This window comes from Adiantum capillus-veneris, chromosome 27, assembly GCF_014529385.1.
Source record: "Adiantum capillus-veneris isolate H3 chromosome 27, ASM1452938v2, whole genome shotgun sequence".
Lineage (NCBI taxonomy): Eukaryota > Viridiplantae > Streptophyta > Polypodiopsida > Polypodiales > Pteridaceae > Adiantum > Adiantum capillus-veneris.
The window spans coordinates 78,884,558-78,907,425 of NC_140957.1; the positions used below are offsets into that span (position 1 = coordinate 78,884,558).

The 22,868-nt window shown below is 41.9% G+C and overlaps 1 protein-coding gene across 3 annotated transcripts in view; it reads right to left on the reverse strand.

Moving 5' to 3' along the window:
• The window catches only part of LOC147422256 (wall-associated receptor kinase 1-like), a 112,942-nt gene that overhangs the window by 56,855 nt on the left and 33,219 nt on the right, over window positions 1-22,868 (reverse strand). For 2 of the 3 annotated variants that reach the window (XM_086503448.1, XM_086503447.1), the window contains exons 3-4: window positions 12,153-12,335; window positions 11,113-11,708 (exon numbers count right to left, since the gene is read on the reverse strand). In XM_086503448.1, the coding sequence (XP_086359574.1) occupies window positions 11,113-11,708; window positions 12,153-12,335 (779 nt within the window). The remainder of the gene's footprint in view (window positions 1-11,112; window positions 11,709-12,152; window positions 12,336-22,868) is intronic. The other variant, XM_086503449.1, reaches the window with a different exon arrangement.

Genomic DNA, 22,868 nt, shown 5'->3' on the forward strand with positions numbered 1-22,868 from the left:
CATCGTCGTCGTCATCGCAGATCCCTATCGTGACGACGACACATTCGTCGCCATCGTCGCAGATATCAGACTTGACGACAGCACCTTCGTCGTCATCGTCACAGTCTCCATCGTCGTCGTCGACATAGTCATCATCAGCACCACAGCATCTAGAAACATTGTACCAGACTTTGTGCAATCTAAAGCAAATACCTCTCTAGTAATAGAAAGGGGGACCCTTGGAGGGGGGTTTGGGACCCCATCTGGTGTCGTCCCCTTTTCTCTCTCTCTAGCACTCGGTCACAGTTTCCATTCGACTCACATGTTTGTTCATTGCACATTCTCTCATTAAGTCAAGAAAGGCTCCCCCTTCCCGTCAATAAAAGAAACCTTGAGCACTATTGTTCACTCATCCTGAGCCATACACCATCATTCACTTCCGTTGCACATTACATCCACAATGAGGGATACCCAATTCTTCTTTTATAAAGCCCTTGTGGATGCACATGCCGCCTCCACCATCATCTTCTCCCTATCAAGATGAGTGGTGCGCAAGCTATCCGAAGTGGGAGGGACATATGTGGGTCCAAACTCTCCAATCTTCTGTGCCATTTCTTTAAAATATGGAGACCTTTTGTCAAAAAAATAGTGTACATTAGTGATATACATTGTACAAACTAAAGATTAAAGCTTAAGCCTTATAAGTTATAGTCTATAGAGCTTATGTCACAAAGTGATGATGTGGCGGACAAAAGAAACCCTAATTTCTGCCAGAAACCCTAAAATTCTTGCAAATCCTAATTTTTGCCAAAAACCCTAATTTTCGGAAATCGCGGAGGCTTTTTTTTTTAACTTTTTTTTTTTTTTTTAATGATGAGCGACGCGAATCTTGCTTTTTCTCTACGCAATGAGAAAGAGAGAGAGAATGCTTTTGCTTTCAGTTTTGACTCTCTGTGAGAGAGAGAGAGAGAGAGCAGTTGCTTTTGATTTGAAGCTTTTGGGGCTCTGCTTTTGGGCATCCCTTGTAACCTTTAAATTAGTGGTGAGGGCCTCACTTCTCAGAGCATCTGGACGCAGAGTTTGAGAGTGAATCCCGACCCACTCTCTTGTACTTTGAACTGATTAATATAAAAAGAAATACCGAAAGGGACGCCAATCTTTGGGGCCAATATCTCTAGGCACAGAACTCCGCCGGGCCAGTGTACATCTATTGTGATCTGTGACTTGTTTTGAAGTGGTTATTTGGTGCTGTCGCAGTTGATTCTTGACTTGGAGTGTCCAAGTCTGTTACAATGGTATCAGAGCACCGCTGATTTCTCTTCTACGGGAAATCCGATCCCCAATTTTTTTTTCCGCGGCACCTATGGCTTCACGCAAGGATCAGTCGACTCCCTCTGCATCTAGAGATGCGTGCAGGGATCACAGCGAAGATTCCGGCACGGAGTATAGCCCGCCTAGGCCTACTCAAGCGGAGCAGCAAGAGATGGAGCGTCGTCAATTGACTGGCGATGCAACAAAGATGATGCTCAATTTTGCCAAGGACCCGAAGATGGCAAAATATATGAACCAGACCTCTTTGGAAGAGGTACAGATGGAGTTGCAGAGAACCACAACACCACTCCCGAAACCAGCTCTCAAGAAACCTTCTGCCTCCAAGAAATATACGGAGAAGGAACTGGAGAACATGGTTGATGCACGGATTGCTCAGCTTTTCGAGGTGCAAAAGAAAGACAAAAAGCACGGCAAAAAGCAGAAGAAAGGCACTGACTTCCCGGGATATTTGGGTCGTCGGTCGACATTTGACAAGGCAAAGAAACAGAAAAAGCGTGTCAAGTTCGAAGGCTTACCCAGTTCTTCTTCTTCTTTTGAAAGTTCTTCTAGCTCTTCAGACTCGAGCAAAGAAGATAGAAAAAGCAAAAAGCGAAGCAAGAAACAAAGCTTCGGAACGGGCAAGAAAAAGGCAAAGAAAGCTAACCAGTATGACTTTCTCGAAGATAAAAGCAAGAAAGTCCGAGAGTTTAAGGAAGGTGGCCACTCGATCAAGTTTGATACTTTTTCAGGATACTCAGATGCTTCGAAGGCTTTGTCTTTTATACAGCAGTTTGACATCGCTTTCGCGGGAGGACGCTATTCAGAGCACTCCAGGAGAGCTGCCTCTTACTTTAAGAGGAATGCTCGTACTTGGTGGTCCACGCTTCTTTTAAACAAGACTGGGCCAGTTAAATGGCTGAAATTTAAGAAGCTTTTTATTTCTTCTTGGTTGACGCAAGAATATGAACGAGCTTTGATGAACTTCAGTTTCTTACTCATTCTTTTGGGAGAGAACTGAACGATGGATAAAGGTTGAATATGTTTTGACCTGATCAAAAGAACGCCAAGATTTTTCTCAACGCTCATGCAGATTGCTTTTCAGAGGGCCTGAAGATCAAACCATTGATCTGATACCTGGAAGCACGCCACCAAATCGGCCACCTTACCGTGTGAGCCGAGTACAGAATGAAAAGATTATGAACCCAGTGAAAGACCTCTTGGAAAAGGGTCTTGTCCAGCCTAGTACTTCACCGTATTGCTCTCCAATGTTGTTGGTTTTGAAGAAAGACGGATGATGGAGAATGTGCATCGATTATAGCGCTCTCAACAAAATCACCATCAAGAACAGATTTCTGATTCCTAGGATCGATGATATACTGAACAGGGTATAGGGATCCTCGTGCTTTAGCAGGATTGACTTGAAGAGTGGATATCATCAGATCAGGATAGCGCCAGGAGATGTCTACAAGACAGCTTTTCGGACGACTTTTGGGTTATTTGAGTTTTTGGTGATGCCTTTTGGCTTAACCAATGCTCCTGCAACATTTAACCGGATGATGGACAAGATTTTTCAAGAGTACAGACTATTTGTTGGCACTTTCTTTGACGACATCATTGTTTTCTCCAAGAATGAGGCAGAACATAGAGATCATCTGCTTCAAGTCTTTCAGGCATTACGAGATCACACGTTAGTGATTAATGCAAAGAAAAGTGAATTTTTCCTACCAGAGATACACTTTTTGGGACACGACGTGTCAGCAACAGGAGTGCAAATGGACCCGGCCAAGATAGAGACTATCTGTGATTGGCCCGATTTGAGGAATGTCCATGAGGTTAGAAGCTTCTTGGGACTGTGTTCGTAATACAGGCGGTTCATATGAAAGTTTGCAGAGGTTGCTTCCCCTTTGCATATCTTGACATAGAAAGGAGTACCTTTCTCGTGGCAATCCACAGAGGTGACTGCCTTTTAGACCTTGAAAGAGAAATTGACTACAGGACCTGTTTTGACTTTGCCGGACTTGCAGAAGTCATTTGAAGTATATTGTGATGCTTGTGGTCGTAGTTTGGGTGCGGTCTTGATGCAAGAAGGCCATGTCATAGCTTATGAGAGCCGATTGTTCTCTAGGTGGGAGATGACAGCACAGATATACGAGAAAGAGATTTTTGGCGGTTATCCATGCTCTTACTCAGTGGCGGCATTACCTACTCGGAGCGGATTTTACTGTCTTTACAGACCATCAGAGTTTACGCTACTTCTTGTCACAGAAGCAGCTTTCGGAAAAGCAGATGCGGTGGGCGAACATCTTGTCACAGTTTCACTTCCAGATTGTCCACGTGCAGGGACAGAAGAATGTGGTGGCAGATGCTTTGTCTCGGAAGCCGTTGGTTCTGGCTATTTCTGCGATACATCATAGGAGCTTCGAGGATATGGTCGATCAGTATGCCACAAACAGATTTTGCAGATATTTTCACACGGATACGGGATGGGGAGACAGTAGTTGGATACTCCCTTCGGGTAGGCTACTTGATGAAAAAGACTATGTTGTGCGTTACACAACCGTTGAGGGCAAAGGTTATGACCGAATGCCACTGTCCACCTTTTACGGGTCACCACGGCATTGCTACCACCATGAAGGGGGTAGAGAGATACTTCTTTTGGGCCGAGACTCAAAAAGGATGTGGAAGAGTTTGTGCGCAGTTGCTTAGTATGCCAGAAGGTCAATTTTGACAGGCATAAGGCACAGGGATTGTTAAAGCCTTACCCATACCCACCCGCCCCTGGAAAAGTATTGAAATGGATTTCATTTTTGATCTCCCGAGAACACAGAATGATCACGATGATTTTCCGATTACATGGCACGTCTAAGACGATTGTCTCCGACAAAGACCCCAGATTTATGAGTTTGTTTTGGAAGGCAATTTGGGAGAACATTGGCATGCAGTTACAGTTCTCGTCATCGTTCCACTTGCAGACTGACGGGCAATTTGAGATTGCCAATTCAGTGATTTTAGATTTATTGAAGTCTTGTATCTCGGATTAGAAGACTCAATGGGAAAAGAACTTACCTTTGGTGGAATTTGCCTACAATAACACGATACACTCTTCGACGAGGAAGACGCCATGTGAGATTGTTGAAAGTGCTGCGAAGGTTCCATCCTTCCTGAGCACGAAAGATTAGATATTTGAAGCAGATGAATATTCGCGAGATTTGGATACGGCTTTTGCCAAGGTTCGCGAGACTTTGCAAAAGTCTCAAGAACGACAGAAAAAGGCAGCGGATCGCCATCGTCGCGACTTGAAATGAAGGAGGATGATTGGGTGCTCTTACTTTTGAGAAGGCACGCCTAAGAAAGAAAAGGGAAAGGAGAGGCTTTTTCCAAAGCTTAGTATGTGATACTACGGACCTTTCCAGATAATTGAAAAGATAAATGATGTCTCCTTCCGATTGAAACTGCCAGATACTTGGAGGATTCACAATGCATTGCATGTGAGTCTCTTGAAACCTGTTAAGGGTGATGTGCTTGATGATGGGGAGCCTGATGAGCAACCCGTAGTGGAAGGGAACGAGGAGACCCTTGTTCCTGAACAGATTTTGGCACGTACGGATACGAAGAAAGGTAAAGTCCGAAGGCGGTTCTTGGTTAAGTTCAAGAACTCTCCTGCATTTGATGCGAAGTGGATGGAGGAGGAGGACCTAGCAGATACTTCTCGAATTGTGAAACTTTACCTCGATGTTTTGGTTTAGCATAGTCTACTCCAAACGGAACCCAGAAATTCAGCTTGGCCGAAGATCTGGTGCAGTGGGATGCACAAGAGGGGAGTTACTCCCCTCCTTTGTCAACAGATGCCTTGATTTTGATACTAAAGTCACTGATGTCTCTTTGAGCTTCAGGGATACTGGGAGCTGACAGTATTCTACTGGATGACTTTATGAAATGGAATTCCTGATTATGATACTGATTTGTTCTTGACTTCTTGTGAGTGCAGGAACTGATAGCCGAAATGACTGCAGCATTTTGGTCTGATGATCTCGAATAGACATGGTTGCAATAGGGGTTAGTCAATCGGACATCGATGAGGTCCCGATTGGACCTAGATGTGATTGTTAGCTACATTGCTAATAAATCATGGTCTAAGATCCGAATGAATGTTGAATGTCATGTGATGTCTTGTGATGTCGTGTGATGTGACTGTCGATTTTGTACATGTGCTAGATGTGTGTTCCTAGTACGTAGGTACTAACAGTCAGTGTCTGCTAAGACGGTTTATGGCTTTTGTCGGTTTTGCAGGCGTAATCGCGGTCAATTACAATGCTTTCAAGAGGGGGGTATGTCACAAAGTGATGACGTGGCGGACAGCAGAAACCCTAATTTCTGCCAAAAACCCTAATTTTCGGAAATCGCAGAGGCTTTTTTTTTAACTTTTTTTTTTTTTTTTTTAATGATGAGCGACGCGAATCTTGCTTTTTCTCTACGCAATGAGAAAGAGAGAGAAAGAATGCTTTTGCTTTCAAGTTTTGACTCTCTGTGAGAGAGAGAGAGAGAGAGAGAGAGAGAGAGAGAGAGAGAGAGAGAGAGAGAGCAGTTGCTTTTGATTTGAAGCTTTTGGGACTCTGCTTTTGGGCATCCCTTGTAACCTTTAAATTAGTGGTGAGGGCCTCACTTCTCAGAGCATCTGGACGCAGAGTCTGAGAGTGAATCCGACCCACTCTCTTGCACTTTGAACTGATTAATATAAAAAGAAATACCGAAAGGGGCGCCAGTCTTTGGGGCCAATATCTCTAGGCACAGAACTCTGCCGGGCCAGTGTACATCTATTGTGATCTGTGACTTGTTTTGAAGTGGTTATTTGGTGCTGTCGCAGTTGATTCTTGACTTGGAGTGTCCAAGTCTATTACAGCTTACCGTACTGCATTGAAAGCAATATGGTCGTGGTAGAAAATTCTTGCCACGGCCATATCTACCTCCTCTCTCAAGGCCAGTTTCCAGCTCTCTGCAAGAGTTGCTTGCCGCTTGGGTGGACGAGAATGAGGGAAAGACGACGATGAAGGGTTGGTAGAGGGTGGAGATGGGCGGTCACCGTTTGTGCCGATTGATGCACAAAATGATGCCGAAGAAGGGGATGTCGATGCTCGGATGAAAGCCGTTGTGGCCATCTCCCTCGGATTCACCGTGCGACGCTTGGTGCCATTCTTCTTGGCCTCTTTGATACCCTCAAGAGTCTTCTCAAGGTGTAGGAGCTTTTGCTTCTCCTCATCGGAGATGGTTTGCGAGTAAAATCGATGCCCTTTTTCGTGGAAAAAGTGTGCGCGCACCTTCCTCATGGAACCGTTGCATTCGTAGCCACAACGGCGGCACTTCCATGGCTTGCTTCCACCTCCAACATCGGACTTGGGATCAATCACCTCACTCCACCATGTCCATGTGAAATTGGCGCAGGAAGAGGGTTGAGAAGCCGTGGTGGGGCCGAAGGGAGGAGAAGGAGGAAGGCTTAGAGAAGCGTCGGATCCATCTTAAGATGCCATAGATGATAGATATTAGAGAAAGCTCGCCGCTCGGAGAGAAGGAGAGAGGGGTAGGCTTCAAGGAATCGAGCCTCAAGGCTCCAAAGTTTCGACTTGGAGAGAAGGAGAGATGGGAGAGAGGAAAGGAGAGACTCGAGAGGGGAGGGCAAGGCTCAATGCTTGGGTATGTAGTACGAGGCTATGGTGACTATGAACCTTGAGGGTTGAGGTGAAACCGGCCCGTAGGGAAGTAGACTTTGGCTTTCACCCGATTCTTTACTTGATAAACTTTACTTGAAGTTACAACACAGAGAAACTTCACGAATAAACTTGTGACGAGGAATTACACTTCAAACAAAACATGGCTTGGTAGCTAGAGCGCTTCCAAGCAAACAACAACACCCTGTAGGCCCCAGCCTACAGACTGGCGCCCCTTTCGGTATTTCTTTATTCTTATTACACTTGAGAAAAACCTGTAGACTTCTACAAGCTGTCCCACTTTTATCGGGCTGAAATTCCCTACTCTAACCCGATCTCAATAGCACAACCACCTAAAAGTCTCCACGTACAAAATCCCAAGTAAACAGTGACTTTCCACACACTTTAGAGCACTTTACAAAACCTAGCGAGAAATTACAACACACTGAATCTCTGTTTTTGGTCCCCCAACTTGCGCCAAAACACATGTTCGGTGATTCCCTAGCTTCCCCAAAGCTCCTAGGACCTGTAGGCATCAAAACTAGCGAAAATCCTAAACCTGCAAAAAATTACAGCAAGCTGTGATTCTGTTTTGCGCTCCGATTTGCGTGTCGATCACTCTTGTGGGTAGCCCTCGAGCTTGCCCTTTGAATTAGACGAGATTCCTCGTGGGAAATCTCTCTAGATTGACCTGTACTAACACCCACTGCTTTCCCAAGGCTCCCCTCGCGATAACTTGCAATAGATGCGAAACCCTAAACCTGCAAAAAAAACACAGCAGGCTATAATTCCCTGTTTCGCATCATTTTGAGCGGAGCAAACACGTCTACGCATGTCTCAAAAGCTTTTACACGCAATAGGACAGTTCCCCTATCAACTGGACAAGTTTTCACACGAGAAAACTCTCCGTTTTCGCATTCCTTCGCGATGGAATTGTGTGTACTTGAGGAGATAGCAATTAGCTAATCCGGTTCCTATACAGAAGGCTCTTGCCTTGGCAACATAGTCACAAGGGACGCATTCCGGGACGGGGAACGGGGGGCGGGGCTCAAATGGATTTTTAGTGTAAAAAGGAGGGCGGGACGGCAAGTGGGGAAGGAAAAGTTGGGACGGGAAGCCCGAAAAAAAGGGTCCCCTGTGACTATGCTTGGCGAACACGCATAAAACCCCCAGAACTGTACATGGTCATCTGAGAAGCCCAACTAGAGGGGCATTACCATATGTGCAAAGGGGAGAGAGAGATGTGCGAGAGCAAATCATCACGCTATATAGAGCAAGGGAAAAGGCAAGCTTTCCATTAAAGCTTTGAGCACCGACACCCGCTACTCACACACACTCTGTAGTCACTTAATAAAAATCAGCCTCTAGTCTCATTTTTGGGCGCCCCCTCTTGATATGACCTTCTGGAGAAAGAGTTTACGAGCAGGTTGCTCTCCTACTTCCATGTGTCCAGTTTGCTCCTTATGGTTTAATTCCTAGTACCCACCAACTTATAAAGTCCTGGCGAGGGGCCTAAGTGACTTTACTTGAGACTAGCCACTTCTTTACAAGTCGGATTCCAGAGCCGATCGGCCAACCATCTCGTGGCTGCTTGGCCTTGACTCCTGCGGGTGAAACTCTCGGCCAGCAGTTGTCTCACTCTAGCCACGCAATGTCTGGGCATTTGTGATTTAAACAAGAGGGTCCCAAAAATTAAATAAAAATCAAGGGAAAGAAACCAAAAAATTATATATATATATATATATATATATATATGTATATATGTATATATGTATATATGTATATATATATATATATATATATATATATATATGTATATATATATATATATATATATATATATATATGTATATATATGTATATGTATGTATATATATATATCTATCTATATATATATATGTATGTATATATATATATCTATCTATATATATATATATGTATGTATGTATATGTATGTATGTATGTATATGTATGTATATATCTATATACATATATATATATATATATATATATATATATATATATATATATATATATATATATTGGTTAGTCACAATCTCGTGACATGAGGCCTTGCCGCCTTGGGCCCGATGGCCATGGGAAAGAGAGGGGAAGGAGAGTCTAGGAGAGAATCTTGGCCCTTAGGCAATAGGTATGTAGTATCATGTATGAGGCTTGCGCCACTTAGTCTTGGCCCTTGGGACCTTGGGTCCTCTTAATAGAAAGCCCCCCCCCCCCAAACTTCCAAGTGAAACGTCCCCTAGGGCCTAAACAGCCATTTTGAATTTGAAATTCAAATTTTAAAATTCCCGCCCGTTCCCCATACGCCCCCTACCCACGTCTCATACGGATCTGTCACTAGGGGCGCGTGTCTCGGAACGTGTCCTACCTCCGCTCCTTGTGATGGACATCTCAACGTCCCAAATTCGCGTCTCGTTCTACGACCTGACGTCCTCCGTATTCGGGACTGAAAACAGAGAATTTTAGCCACTTCACTCGAGAAAGAGAGCGTAGGTTGCAACTTTTCACGACAAAACTTCTAGAGAATGTGGCTATGGATGTGAGAGCCCTTGTTCTAAACTATGGGAGCTCAAAGCTACGACATACGTCCAAGGATTTGCTCTCAAGCTTCAACGGAGAGCTCCATCGCGTAGGGCATACTCACATTTGGGGGGTAGGTGCACTGCCAACCTCTCGAGTGAGAGAGAGGCTACTCTCATATAACCTGCAAGAGTACGACAAAGACGGCAATGTCCTGACAAATGGAACTTGCTCTCTTCAGCGGAGTCTTCATCTACATCTGATGATGATTTTTGAGGATGGGCCATCACCCATGTCACATGGGCTAGCTAGCTACTGAGTGCTCTTTGCTACTATATAGACTTACCTTTTGAGTAGGATGGTTTCATTTATGACATTTGTATGCTCTATGATGAGCCTTTTGTTATAGCCTGGCCCTATAGGCTATCACCTCTGGTACTTTGATGTTTTTAGTATTGGTGTGTTCATTCTTAGATCTCATTTGAGCTTTGATATCACTGTTCAATCATCATTGTTGTCTTAACTTTGAAGTCTCTTGAAGTAGTTACACAGTATGTGGTTGTCTTGTAAAACATGTCTTTGAATGTCTCTATAAGTTGTTGCCTTCTCTCTTGTTTTTTAAATTTAATGTCCTACAAAATTTAGTAAATTGAGGGTTTTTTACAAGAGTGTGTATTTTTACGTACATAAATATTTTACCTAACCTGCACATAGCTCTGCATACATCAGCATGGCAATTGTCCAATTGATTCTGTAAACGTCGCTTCACATGCAGCAACTTCAAAGATTGCCTTGGAACGGTTACACAAGCAAACACTAGACAACACAAATTCTCCATTCTTCACAAATCCGTTGCCAACTCTAGTGGTCAATCCCTAGCTTTCACCAATTCCACTAGTAGTCATGTTGTGCTCTTCCTTCTCAAACACCCTCAAGATCAAAAACACTAAGGCTCTAAACCATGTCAAAGTGAACATCGTGAAAGGACATTTAGAGTGAAAAAGAAGAGACAAAAAGTTCGAGAGACACAGAGACCAAGAAACATACAGACGCACACAGAGTGAGAGACCTCAACTTATACGAGCAATGAATTGATGATTGCGATAGGCGCAAGGAGTTTCTGCATGCATGCATGTGAATTTACTAATGTATACATGTATGTGCATGCCCACATACACATACACACATATTTAAATACTAAAAAAACTACATGCATACGTACATATGATCTATCCATACATATGTACATGCGCACACAAAAAATAGATAGGTAAGTATGTATAACATGTAACACTTATGTACTACACATTTGTATATGTCTGCACAAATACAATTATGCACACAAATATTTAAAAATCATGAATAAGTAGGTCAATAATGCATCTGTGCATAAGCATGTACTTACATACTTTTATATGAGTGGACAATTGTATACTATGTGAATTGGTATGTCTAATCGGAGTACCCATGTGTGTATGCGAGTATGTATTTATATATCGATGATGAATGCATGTGTATATGAATGTGTTTGTTTGCATTGATGTCCATCACATAGTGAAAAGGCTTTCTTAAGTGTTACCTTAGCATCCAGATTGTCATCGAGTAAGACGTTTGAGGACTTAACATCACGATGCAAGATGGGGGGGAAGGCAGCAGCATGAAGATAAGCAAGTGCCTCTGCGGTTTGCTTGGCCACTTTAAGTCTTTGCTCCCAACCCACAACACCTGCAACTTTGGCATCCAAATTCTGTCTCACGGTTCCATGAGACACATACTCATAGACAAGCAAAGGCACTGCTGTCTCCATGCAACACCCAAGAAGCCGGATGATGTTCCTGTGATTGATATGCAGCAAAATCTTGAGCTCATTCAAGAAATCCTCATTTTTGCCTGTGCCGAGGTTCGCCTTCTTGATGGCGACAAGCTGTCCATCTGCCAAGATACCCTTGTAAACGGTGCCGAAACCACCAATCCCAAGTTTCATATGCTCGGCATAGTTCTCTGTGGCCGACTTTAGCTCCTCTGCTGTAAAGAGCCTGCTCTGCCTCCTGCCCCCGGCCTTCGCTATGACGTCTTGAAGCTGCACGCCTCCATTCTGCAGAAAGTATTTCCGCTTTACCCTTCGGTCCCACCGTACTGCTAAGACTGTCACCCCACATATCACCAAGACAATGGCTACAAATTACAGCAAGAGGATGTTTTAGAATCTTTGTCGTATATACTGCACATGTATTTATATGTATGTCATTGTATACACATACAAATATATGCATACATATATATATATATATGGATTATGAATATATAAATATGTGTGTGTGTGTGTGTAAGAGTATGTAAAATACATACATGTGTCGTTTGGAGAGAGAGAGAGAGAGAGAGAGAGAGAGAGCACTCCTTTTTAATACTTGCATTACACTCATACGCACTCACACACATGTTTTCACGCCCATGGAGTGTAATGCACTCACACACATGTTTTCACGCCCATGTCACCATAATTGACACATTATTGTTTACAGACAGGCAATACCAATGCTCTTCCTATAACAGAGAAAACCTTGGCTGAGAGTGCTAATCTTGATTGTTGAAGTTTAATGTCTTTTTCAAATTGCATACCACAAACAATAGTGATGACCTTGATCATAATAGGTGAAAAAGTGCAACCGGATCCGCTTCTTAAGCCATCTCCAACATGAAATATTGAATTGCACTTGCATGTGTAACTTCCTTCTTTTTCGTGGCATGTACTTTTACCAAGAGTGCAATTATTCAAAGAGTCACTCGCACATTCATGTATATCTGTATGGCAATAATAAATGCATGAGTTCTCAAAAAGCTTTTTTTTTCAAATCTATAATACATAAGTAACATAAAAACCAAGCCTCTTGAAGCTACAAAATACTTGTGGTGGATACTCTTGCCAACCAATGAAAGTTTAGTAACTTTATAGTTTCTAAGCAAAACCCGCTTTTCAATTGATAAGAACAATTAAGGATGTTTTGCATAATGCTACAGCAAGTTGAATCAATGTGGGTTATTCTCTATCGTCCATGCCTTGATATACATATTCAAGGGCATGTTTGCAACACCTAGCAAAATTAATAGATACTGTTAGTTTTTATCTGGAAGGGAATCCCCACAACTCTTTATGTGCAAGGGGTCACAAACTCTTGACATAAAATTCATACTAGCATGGCATGGGGCATGCGCCTCAACAGTATATACCACGGGATATCGAATGAAGTCTATGCAGTGGGATCGATGTCACTAAAGTGAGGAGGCATGCTTCTCATGACACGTCAATGTTGTCCGAGTTGTTCAGATTTACTTTTCACATCGAGTTTACTTTTGCCCTTGGCTTTCCTTTTCAAGTTCTCTTTATAGGAAAGTGGAGTGGCTAGGGGGACAAGAAATCCCATGTCGTCATGTTATTTGAGTAACAAGTTGCCAAGCTGGAGGTCCTGTGTTTGAAACTCAGATGCAAGTGGGGTGGGTGAACTTGTTGACTTTTTTTCGCTATTGATCAATCTCGAGATCCCCGCAAATAGTCATCCACCCATCAATGCCACCTCTCTGAGGTCATTAAGACCGCATGATTTATATAGTGTCGTGGGTGTAACATGAATCTTTTTTGCTAGTCTATCTTGAGTCTTTCAACAATCTCTCTCTCTCTCTCTCTCTCTCTCTCTCTCTCTCTCTCTCTCTCTCTCTCTCTCTCTCTCTCTCTCTCTCTCTCTCACACACACACACACACACACACACACACACACATACACACTAGTATACTAGTCATAAGTGGTTTTCTTAAGAAAAAACTCCCCCCCCCCCCCCCCCCCCCCCCCCGCCCCATGGTTGCATAATAAAGACAAACTGGGACCTGGTCCCTGCTTAAACCAAAGCGTGAAGTAATATCATTACAAGGGGGAGGCGTCCCCTGTCCACTCTCGATCACCTTCCCCAGGCTATGGTGCCTACAGGCTCGCGCAGATTGAGGGCGGCCGATTGCATTCAAAACTGATTGCTCTGGGAGCGTGCATGACATCCTTTATAAACAAAGGTGAGGGCATACTCTGGCCCTCACTTAGCCCTGGAGTAGGTTTTTTTCTGCTCATTTTTTTGCTGCTATCTGATCTTGATAAAATGGAGCTTGCAACTCAAGAAACACAGGTACCTTACTACAAAGCTTCAGTTTTTGTTTTAATGTTGTTGCAGTACCTTGCATGGTAAGAAAGATGTCGTCTACACTGTGTATATGTCCTAGACTTGGAGAGACAAACTCTTTTGCCTAGCATTTGAGCAAAATAAGGAAAATTTTTGAAGCACTTGCATGTAATTTAGGTGTCGGTTCTGAGAAAAACCGATGCATAATCATAACATGGGCATTATTGTTGGCCTTGGGACTGATTGTGCATAAAAAGCAACTGTTTTTTTATCTTGTTGACTGTACCAATGAGGATAAACACCTGAGGGAATGGTGTTAGCTATACAAATGGCCATCTTTGGTTTGTTTCTGCCGCTGCATTTTGTGATAAGGTACCTGAGCATGGGTTTTTGGTTATGGGTTTTTGTGGTAAGGAACCTGGTTATGGATTTTGGCATGGTTGGCTTCATTTGGGAGCCTGTTGATATAAACACGGCCAACTGGTTTCTTTCAAACTGTTGGGCCGGGGCATGATTAGCATGTGCCTTGAGGCCCCCTATGCATAGATTGGGGCTGAGCTACTGTCAAACACATGCTCAGACTGTCTCTTGCTACTGGGTGTTATACTGGCTCTTTCTCAAGCAGTTGCAGGTTTGTAGCTACTGGTTGTTTATGGCGCTGCATGTTGTGCGCTACTGGCTGTAATACTGGCGTTTGTGCGCATACTGGTTGATTGGGGCTCTGTTGTTAACCATTGCAGGACGTTAATTTACATTTTTTTAAAGCAATATGACATATTGCATGACGTGCAGGGTTGGAAGTTATGTGTTAAAAACAATTTGTGTTAGCTTGGCGTGATAAATTGTTGGGCTTAAATATAGCTTGGCACTTGTAATTTCATATAAAAACAAATGGTTGGGGTGTTACTCACTGCATCTAGTACCTCTGGTTGATAAACAAGTAAGGTATCTTACTCAGTCAAGGGCCGGACAGTGTCGTTCTTTAAAAATTGATAATGACTTGTGGATATCTTGGCATTATGAAGGTAAGTATATGGCTGGTATTTTCAGCTTTGGCATAGCTTCCAAGCTATGAATTAAAAAATGGGATTCCATATTAAAAACAGGGAGTCTTGCTACCCTGCTAACTGGCTATGCTAGTGGTTTCAGCTGATACCGTCTCTTGCCAAAAAATAGAAATTAAATGATTATGCATCTTATACAGAAAAGGTCGGACATATTGACCTGTCTTTGTCTAAAGGGATACCAATGATACCATGGGATTACTAAGTCTGAAGGTAAGTATATGGTTGCTATTTTTGGGCTTAAGCATAGCTACCGAGCTATGGATCTTGAAATGTTTGGACTCTTGATGGACTTCACCACTCGCATTAAAAAGTAAAATGTACCACTCATTTTTTATTTTTTTAAAAAGGACTACTAAAAAAAAAAAAAAAAACCTAGCTTGTCTAAAGTAATTAAATCTTATAAGATAGACATGGATAACAACTGATATGGTCCATTGATACCTGTAAAACACATCCAAGGCTAATTGAATTGTTGTCTTGTTTGGATGGATGCAGGTAAGGACTCTATCTTATTTTGGAGGGTTTTCTTTTCTTTGGCAATCAACCTTACTGTAATGAAATACTCACTGAGGAATGGGGAAGTTCTTTTACTAATCCTACTGAAAGAGGATCTCTTTCCTACAATCATTGTACCTAAATAATTCTGATACTGAGTTATTTTTGTACAAATCAGTTCATTATTCCTAGGCCAGCTGTCTTTTGAATGTAAAAATTCAATTATGTCTTGTTAGTTAAGATTTAAACAGCTACACACACATCCTAAACATAAGGTTTCTTCTTTTCGGGGGAAACTGGGATGCTCGCCTAGGAAATTATTTTAGGAATGGAGCTCTAAATTGGACCCACAATCTGTAAGTCCTTCATTGGTAGACTGGTGTTAGGTGGCCCTTTTTAGACTCTTTTTCTGGTTCCCTGCTCACGGCTACCGTAGTCTCTGACTTTGCCGGTTGAAGGTTTGCAAGACCAAGTATACTTTACAATATAGACACTCTGCTAATTTTTATGTCACCTCTGTTTCAGGACTGCTCACGTTATAGAATGACAGCTCGCATGAGTACTAATCACAACCGTGAGAATCATGCAAAGATTCTTGATCAGATTAACCTTTACCTTAAACACCATACACCAAAGAATGCCTTGGCTACTAGAACTAGACCTTTCCTTGCTAGGAAAGCCAAATTATGTATTATATACTATGGCAAGAAAAAGTAAACCTGACCTCACTGTTTTTGCAGACTCTTGCTTTATCTCAAGGATTGGAACTTACCTCGGAGCCCCTCTCTGTGGCCTCCTCTCTTGTCCTCAGATGTATTAGCAGTTTGGATGCTTCACAGCTTATTTAAGATTCAGCTCTTGTCTCGGATAAAAAACTATTTGTCTTGCATATGTTGTCATTTAATGACTGGGTAAAAATTCTGGCTACATTGGACAAAGACCCCCTAGAAGGTGTTAATTTGCTATCCCAATATATTACCCAACTTCCTGTCCTTGCTTCACAATACCAGCAAGAGCTTGCCATGTTCTCCTCATCTGGAGCTGAGCTGTCAAACTTCCTTAGAAAACTTTGTGGGCTTAACCCCTCGTTTGTCTGCACCCCAAATACCCCCTCCATCCCTCCTACTGGTGGCATTTTTTGTCGAGATAGTGCAGCACTAGAAGCAGTGAAAGAATTTCAAAATAATCTTTGCTCACTCAATGATGTTAACCTCCTTGAGATGGTACCAAAAATCTCTAAAGTTTTTCCTGTCTTACCAATAAGACAAATAGAAATTGAATCTCTCGAAGTTGACCATCAACTGTGGGTTCTACCAAACAAAGCCTTCCTGGCTCCTATTCTTAGTGAAACCTGGGTGTACTTGGCCAACCTTCTCGCCTCAACCATGGAAGATTGTAAACTCAAGATTCTTAAAGGAGGGCAGTTCTTGGACAAGGGAGAACTGATTAAAGCCCCCTTTAACCTTCATCTCATCGACCACTCCAAATGCCCCTCAAATGCTGGATTGTACATACGTACTAAAGGTAGCATGGAATTTGCAAAAAGTAACCTAGATTTCTACACAGAGTCCATCTAGAATATCTTCCGCCCCTATGTGAAATGTGCCTACAGATTTCTTGACCCCAAAGCTACCTGTGAATCAAGCATCATGTGGTTTGATCATGCAATATGGTATATCCTCAACCATTTGGATCTGTTATTCCCAGAGAAACCAGTCGATTTTCACCTATCCCTCATCTACTCATGGCTAGGTGGACAAGCTAAGCAGATCGTGATTGCACAAATTGCCTTTAATATCTTCCGCGGTCTTATGCATGATATTCTGAAAGAGCTTAAAGCTGATGAGCCCTGTCTATACCTCACCACATATGCTAACTTTAAAGGAGTCAAGTTCATCACTAATCTGCTTAAACCTTGTATTGAAGATGATGATTCTCTTGCTTTGAAAAGAGCTAACTCTTTGGCTACTCCCAACTCTTTCACCTCGTTTTTTACACCTAGCTCCTCGTCTAATCGAGGAAAAACTCGTAGATTTACAAGAGGGAGAGGCAGGTTCCCTGCAATCAGAAACTTCCCTGAAATCTAACCCATGAATATATTGCAGGTCTTTACAAACCCGTGTGGAAGAAAAGTTATCAGCATACACTGTCTGTTTCACAATATACTTCTCGATTGGATCTTACCAAAAGTCTTTTTTGTGAGTGCTTTGACTTATTTTTTGGGAATCATAAACTGCTTGACAATATTCTCATAGGATGGAAATACCATCATCCTATTAAAGGATTAGTTTTAAATAATGACTTTCTTAGACAAGAAACAATTCCTTACTATACATGCATTCAATTTGCCTCATTCCGCAAAGATTTTGAAGGATTTGGTAGCCATGTTTGTCCTCAGGACCTCAACATTATCGATAATGTCATAATACGTAAGTTACTAGCCAACGGGCTCAATCACATACCTAACTATCCAAAAAACCCGTACCTTGCCCTATCAGCTTTACTTAGCTACCTCACTAACCTTGTCAGTGCTCTCCGACTGGAGATGACAGTCCTACCAAACTTAAAGGAATTAGTGAAGGAATGCTTCCTTCATAAAATTTCTCTACTTCCTAGGAAGTGGTTTTCTTCTTATAGTTCTTGGCTTACACCTCAACTAGCTTTTGATTTTCAACTAATCTCAGATAAATGTCTTATGGTCGGGCTTGACAAAAGCTCCAACTATCCTACTATTATGTGCAAATACCTTGCTTGGAAAGCAGCTCGGGATCGAGTATCAAGGAAAGAATTCTGTCATACTAACAAAACGCCAGAAGATATCTCTAACAAGATCTCTAAACATTTAGGACAGCTTGGTTACTCTATTAGTAACACCAGGTTACCAGTACTATTTCCTACATATAAATTCCACAAACATAAATTCAGATGGATATCTGATGCCTCACTGTATCTTCACAGATATCACCAAAGATGTTACTCTTTGCCTTGATATTATTCTCACAGAATTTTGAGCTCATTTGTGCAGAGAAGCAAAGAATTTGCAAGGATTTCCTAAATATCCAATATAATCCCTTCTGGTTAACAAAAAACGCAACAGAAGTCACACTTAACCTTCCTCAACATATCTTCCACATGTTTACAGTTGATATTACACAATGCTGCGAAAACATTCCACTTAGTGGAGATCTCGGCCTTAAGACCGTTTTAGCTAAGGCTATTAATTTAGCCTTTACCAATGCTAAAAAAAGAAAGTATCATTTTATCTCCCTATCCAAGAAACCCAGATGGATTCAAGCATCTCACTCCATACACCCTCTACACTTCAATGAAACAAAACTCTGCTCCTATATTTTTTGGCTGCTGCTTTAACCAATGCACTATTATTGCAAGTGGCTGCTGCTTTAACCAATGCCTTGGTATCCCTATGGGCTTCTCATGCTCACCACTTATGTGTAATATTTACCTGGCTTTTTTCAAATACAAATGGTGCCTTAAGAACATGAAACTAACCATAAAATACTTCCATCATTCAATCATACTTTTAGATATATGGATGACTTGCTTAGCGTTAACAACAGAATGTTCTCCAAAGAGATTGATCTAATCTACCCCCATTGCCTAAAAATTGAGCCTACTTCCCTCCCAGATAATTCGACTGTTCTTGGGGACTTTTGCAAATCAACCCAATTTCTGAACCTTTCAATATCTCACTCCCCATCTACATGTGGATATGACCTTAGATTTATCTGGAGAAAGGATCTTCTTAAGCTTCCTCACATAGAATTCATTAAAAGAAATAGCAATAGGCCATACAAAGCCTCTATTTGCTCCTGTATTGGCCTTCTTTACTTAATTTGCTACTCTTCATCTACCCCCTCTTTTGCCTGGGAAGAGATATCTGTACTAGTTAAAAAATACTACCAAAACGGATTTAACCATAATCAAATCCGAAACACCATCATACAAGCTCTCAGTCGGCATAACTGGCCTAGACTATTGTTTCAGAAAGAGAGTCTCATCTCTCTCATAAGGTAGTAGGCCCATACACAATGGGCCTACTACTGACCCATTGTGTGTGGTGCCTAGGTTAGGGCGGGTACACACACACACACACACACACACACACACACACACACACACTAGTATACTAGTCATAAGTGGTTTTCTTAAGAAAAACTCCCCCCCGCCCCGCCCCATGGTTGCATAATAAAGACAAACTGGGACTTGGTCCCTGCTTAAACCAAAGCGTGAAGTAATATCATTACAAGGGGGAGGCGGCCCCTGTCCACTCTCGATCACCTTCCCCAGGCTATGGCGCCTACAGGCTCGCGCAGATTGAGGGCGGCCGATTGCATTCAAAACTGATTGCTCTGGGAGCGTGCATGTCATCCTTTATAAACAAAGGTGAGGGCATACTCTGGCCCTCACTTAGCCCTGGAGTAGGTTTTTTTCTGCTCATTTTTTTGTTGCTATCTGATCTTGATAAAATGGAGCTTGCAACTCAAGAAACACAGGTACCTTACTACAAAGCTTCAGTTTTTGTTTTAATGTTGTTGCAGTACCTTGCATGGTAAGAAAGATGTCGTCTACACTGTGTATATGTCCTAGACTTGGAGAGACAAACTCTTTTGCCTAGCATTTGAGCAAAATAAGGAAAATTTTTGAAGCACTTGCATGTAATTTAGGTGTCGGTTCTGAGAAAAACCGCTGCATAATCATAACATGGGCATTATTGTTGGCCTTGGGACTGATTGTGCATAAAAAGCAACTGTTTTTTTATCTTGTTGACTGTACCAATGAGGATAAACACCTGAGGGAATGGTGTTAGCTATACAAATGGCCATTTTTGGTTTGTTTTTGCCGTTGCATTTTTTGGTAAGGTACCTGAGCATGGGTTTTTGGTTATGGGTTTTTGTGGTAAGGAACCTGGTTATGGATTTTGGCATGGCTGGCTTCATTTGGGAGCTTGTTGATATAAACATGGCTAGCTGGTTTCTTTCAAACTGTTGGGCCGGGGCATGATTAGCATGTGCCTTAAGGCCCCGTATGCATAGATTGAGGCTGAGCTACTGTCAAACACATGCTCAGACTGTCTCTTGCTACTGGGTGTTATACTGGCTCTTTCTCGAGCAGTTGCAGGTTTGTAGGTACTGGTTGTTTATGGCGCTGCATGTTGTGCGCTACTGGCTGTAATACTGGCGTTTGTGCGCATACTGGTTGATTGGGGCTCTGTTGTTAACCATTGCAGGACGTTAATTTACATTTTTTTAAAGCAATATGACATATTGCATGACGTGCAGGGTTGGAAGTTATGTGTTAAAAACAATTTGTGTTAGCTTGGCGTGATAAATTGTTGGGCTTAAATATAGCTTGGCACTTGTAATTTCATATAAAAACAAATGGTTGGGGTGTTACTCACTGCATCTAGTACCTCTGGTTGATAAACAAGTAAGGTATCTTACTCAGTCAAGGGCCGGACAGTGTCGTTCTTTAAAAATTGATAATGACTTGTGGATATCTTGGCATTATGAAGGTAAGTATATGGCTGGTATTTTCAGCTTTGGCATAGCTTCCAAGCTATGAATTAAAAAATGGGATTCCATATTAAAAACAGGGAGTCTTGCTACCCTGCTAACTGGCTATGCTAGTGGTTTCAGCTGATACCGTCTCTTGCCAAAAAATAGAAATTAAATGATTATGCATCTTATACAGAAAAGGTCGGACATATTGACCTGTCTTTGTCTAAAGGGATACCAATGATACCATGGGATTACTAAGTCTGAAGGTAAGTATATGGTTGTTATTTTTGGGCTTAAGCATAGCTACCGAGCTATGGATCTTGAAATGTTTGGACTCTTGATGGACTTCACCACTCGCATTAAAAAGTAAAATGTACCACTCATTTTTTAATTTTTTATAAAGGACTACTAAAAAAAAAAAAAAACCTAGCTTGTCTAAAGTAATTAAATCTTATAAGATAGACATGGATAACAACTGATATGGTCCATTGATACCTGTAAAACACATCCAAGGCTAATTGAATTGTTGTCTTGTTTGGATGGATGCAGGTAAGGACTCTATCTTATCTTGGAGGGTTTTCTTTTCTTTGGCAAGCAACCTTACTGTAATGAAATACTCACTGAGGAATGGGGAAGTTCTTTTACTAATCCTACTGAAAGAGGATCTCTTTCCTACAATCATTGTACCTAAATAATTCTGATACTGAGTTATTTTTGTACAAATCAGTTCATTATTCCTTGGCCACCTGTCTTTTGAATGTAAAAATTGAATTATGTCTTATTAGTTAAGATTTAAACAGCTACACACACACATTTCTCACACTATTTTCTCTAAATAATGTGGGAGGTAGAGCTTTTTTTTAAATGAAACCAAATGCTTTGTCGCTAATAGATATATAGGCCTATTTTTTAGAAAATACTTGTAGAAAATTTAGCAATGTATCACGTACCACAAGGTGCGTACTGACAATGACCTTCCAAAAGCAAGAGGAAAAATTTGTAGGAAAAGTGTTAAACCACTACAAAAAATCAAATTTTGAGCTATCTATAGCCGCCTCTTTTGACAATATCAATGGGCAAGTACATCCCATTGTAGTTTACACTATCTCCACCCTTCTTTTAGAAGTTATGTTCATTGTAGCCAGCTTGAGGGACTCGGGGGTGGAGGGGGTCACTACAATAAAAATCATTTATCATGTGGATTTAAAAATAGGGATTATTTTATTTCTCACATTTATGGATACAGAAGGGTGTTGAAAAAATGGTCTTGAAATTTTTTTAATACTCTTGCCATATCTAAGAGCTCTTGAGGGGGTCTATCATGTGATGATGAAGATGGAGGTGACTCATGGGTGGCCTCCCGTGGTCGAGGGGTGCAGGAGAGCGATGGTGATCGCCATTCACGTGAAAGACTATAGTTGACCTTTGCATGATCACTCTCCACCTCAATCATTGCTCTCTTCTTTGTCTTCCCTTGCCCGACTGGCAAGGGTGTTGGCTTGTACGTTGTGGAGCGTTTCTTTATGTGTTTCTTTGCAGCTAGTCACTTGCTTGTGTTGGGAGAGAGCACCTTCTTCCATGAACCTCTATGCTCCACTATAGAAAAAGGAAACCGATTTAACATACCCATTACCCATGGCATGATGAAGCCCAAAAGTATGTAGTTCAATACGTGCGTAAAGCTCTTCCTCTTTGGGTGGGTACTCCTTATTGGGGTAATCCAACCACCAGGGACACTTTTCCCAAGCCTCCATTGGTCGCAAATAATATATTCATGCATCTGGATATAAACATGTCTCCTCTCTCTCGGACCTGCACCATGCATCACTAGGGTGCTCGAGAATGGGGTAGACTAGAGCATCTCTCTACCATTTGTAAAACAATATACAATGTGAGATGCGAATACACATCTGAGAAAAATGTTGCATGGCACAAAAGCCCAACTTAAAAGACATGAGTAAAAAAATGAGCACTAAAGTCCAACCTATAAAACACATGTCGTGCCGTGCAAGCGAAGTGGAACTACTCTTCGAGCTCGTGTGTGGACTTGATCCGTGCATTCCATTTCCTGAAAGCTTTGTGAAAGTGAT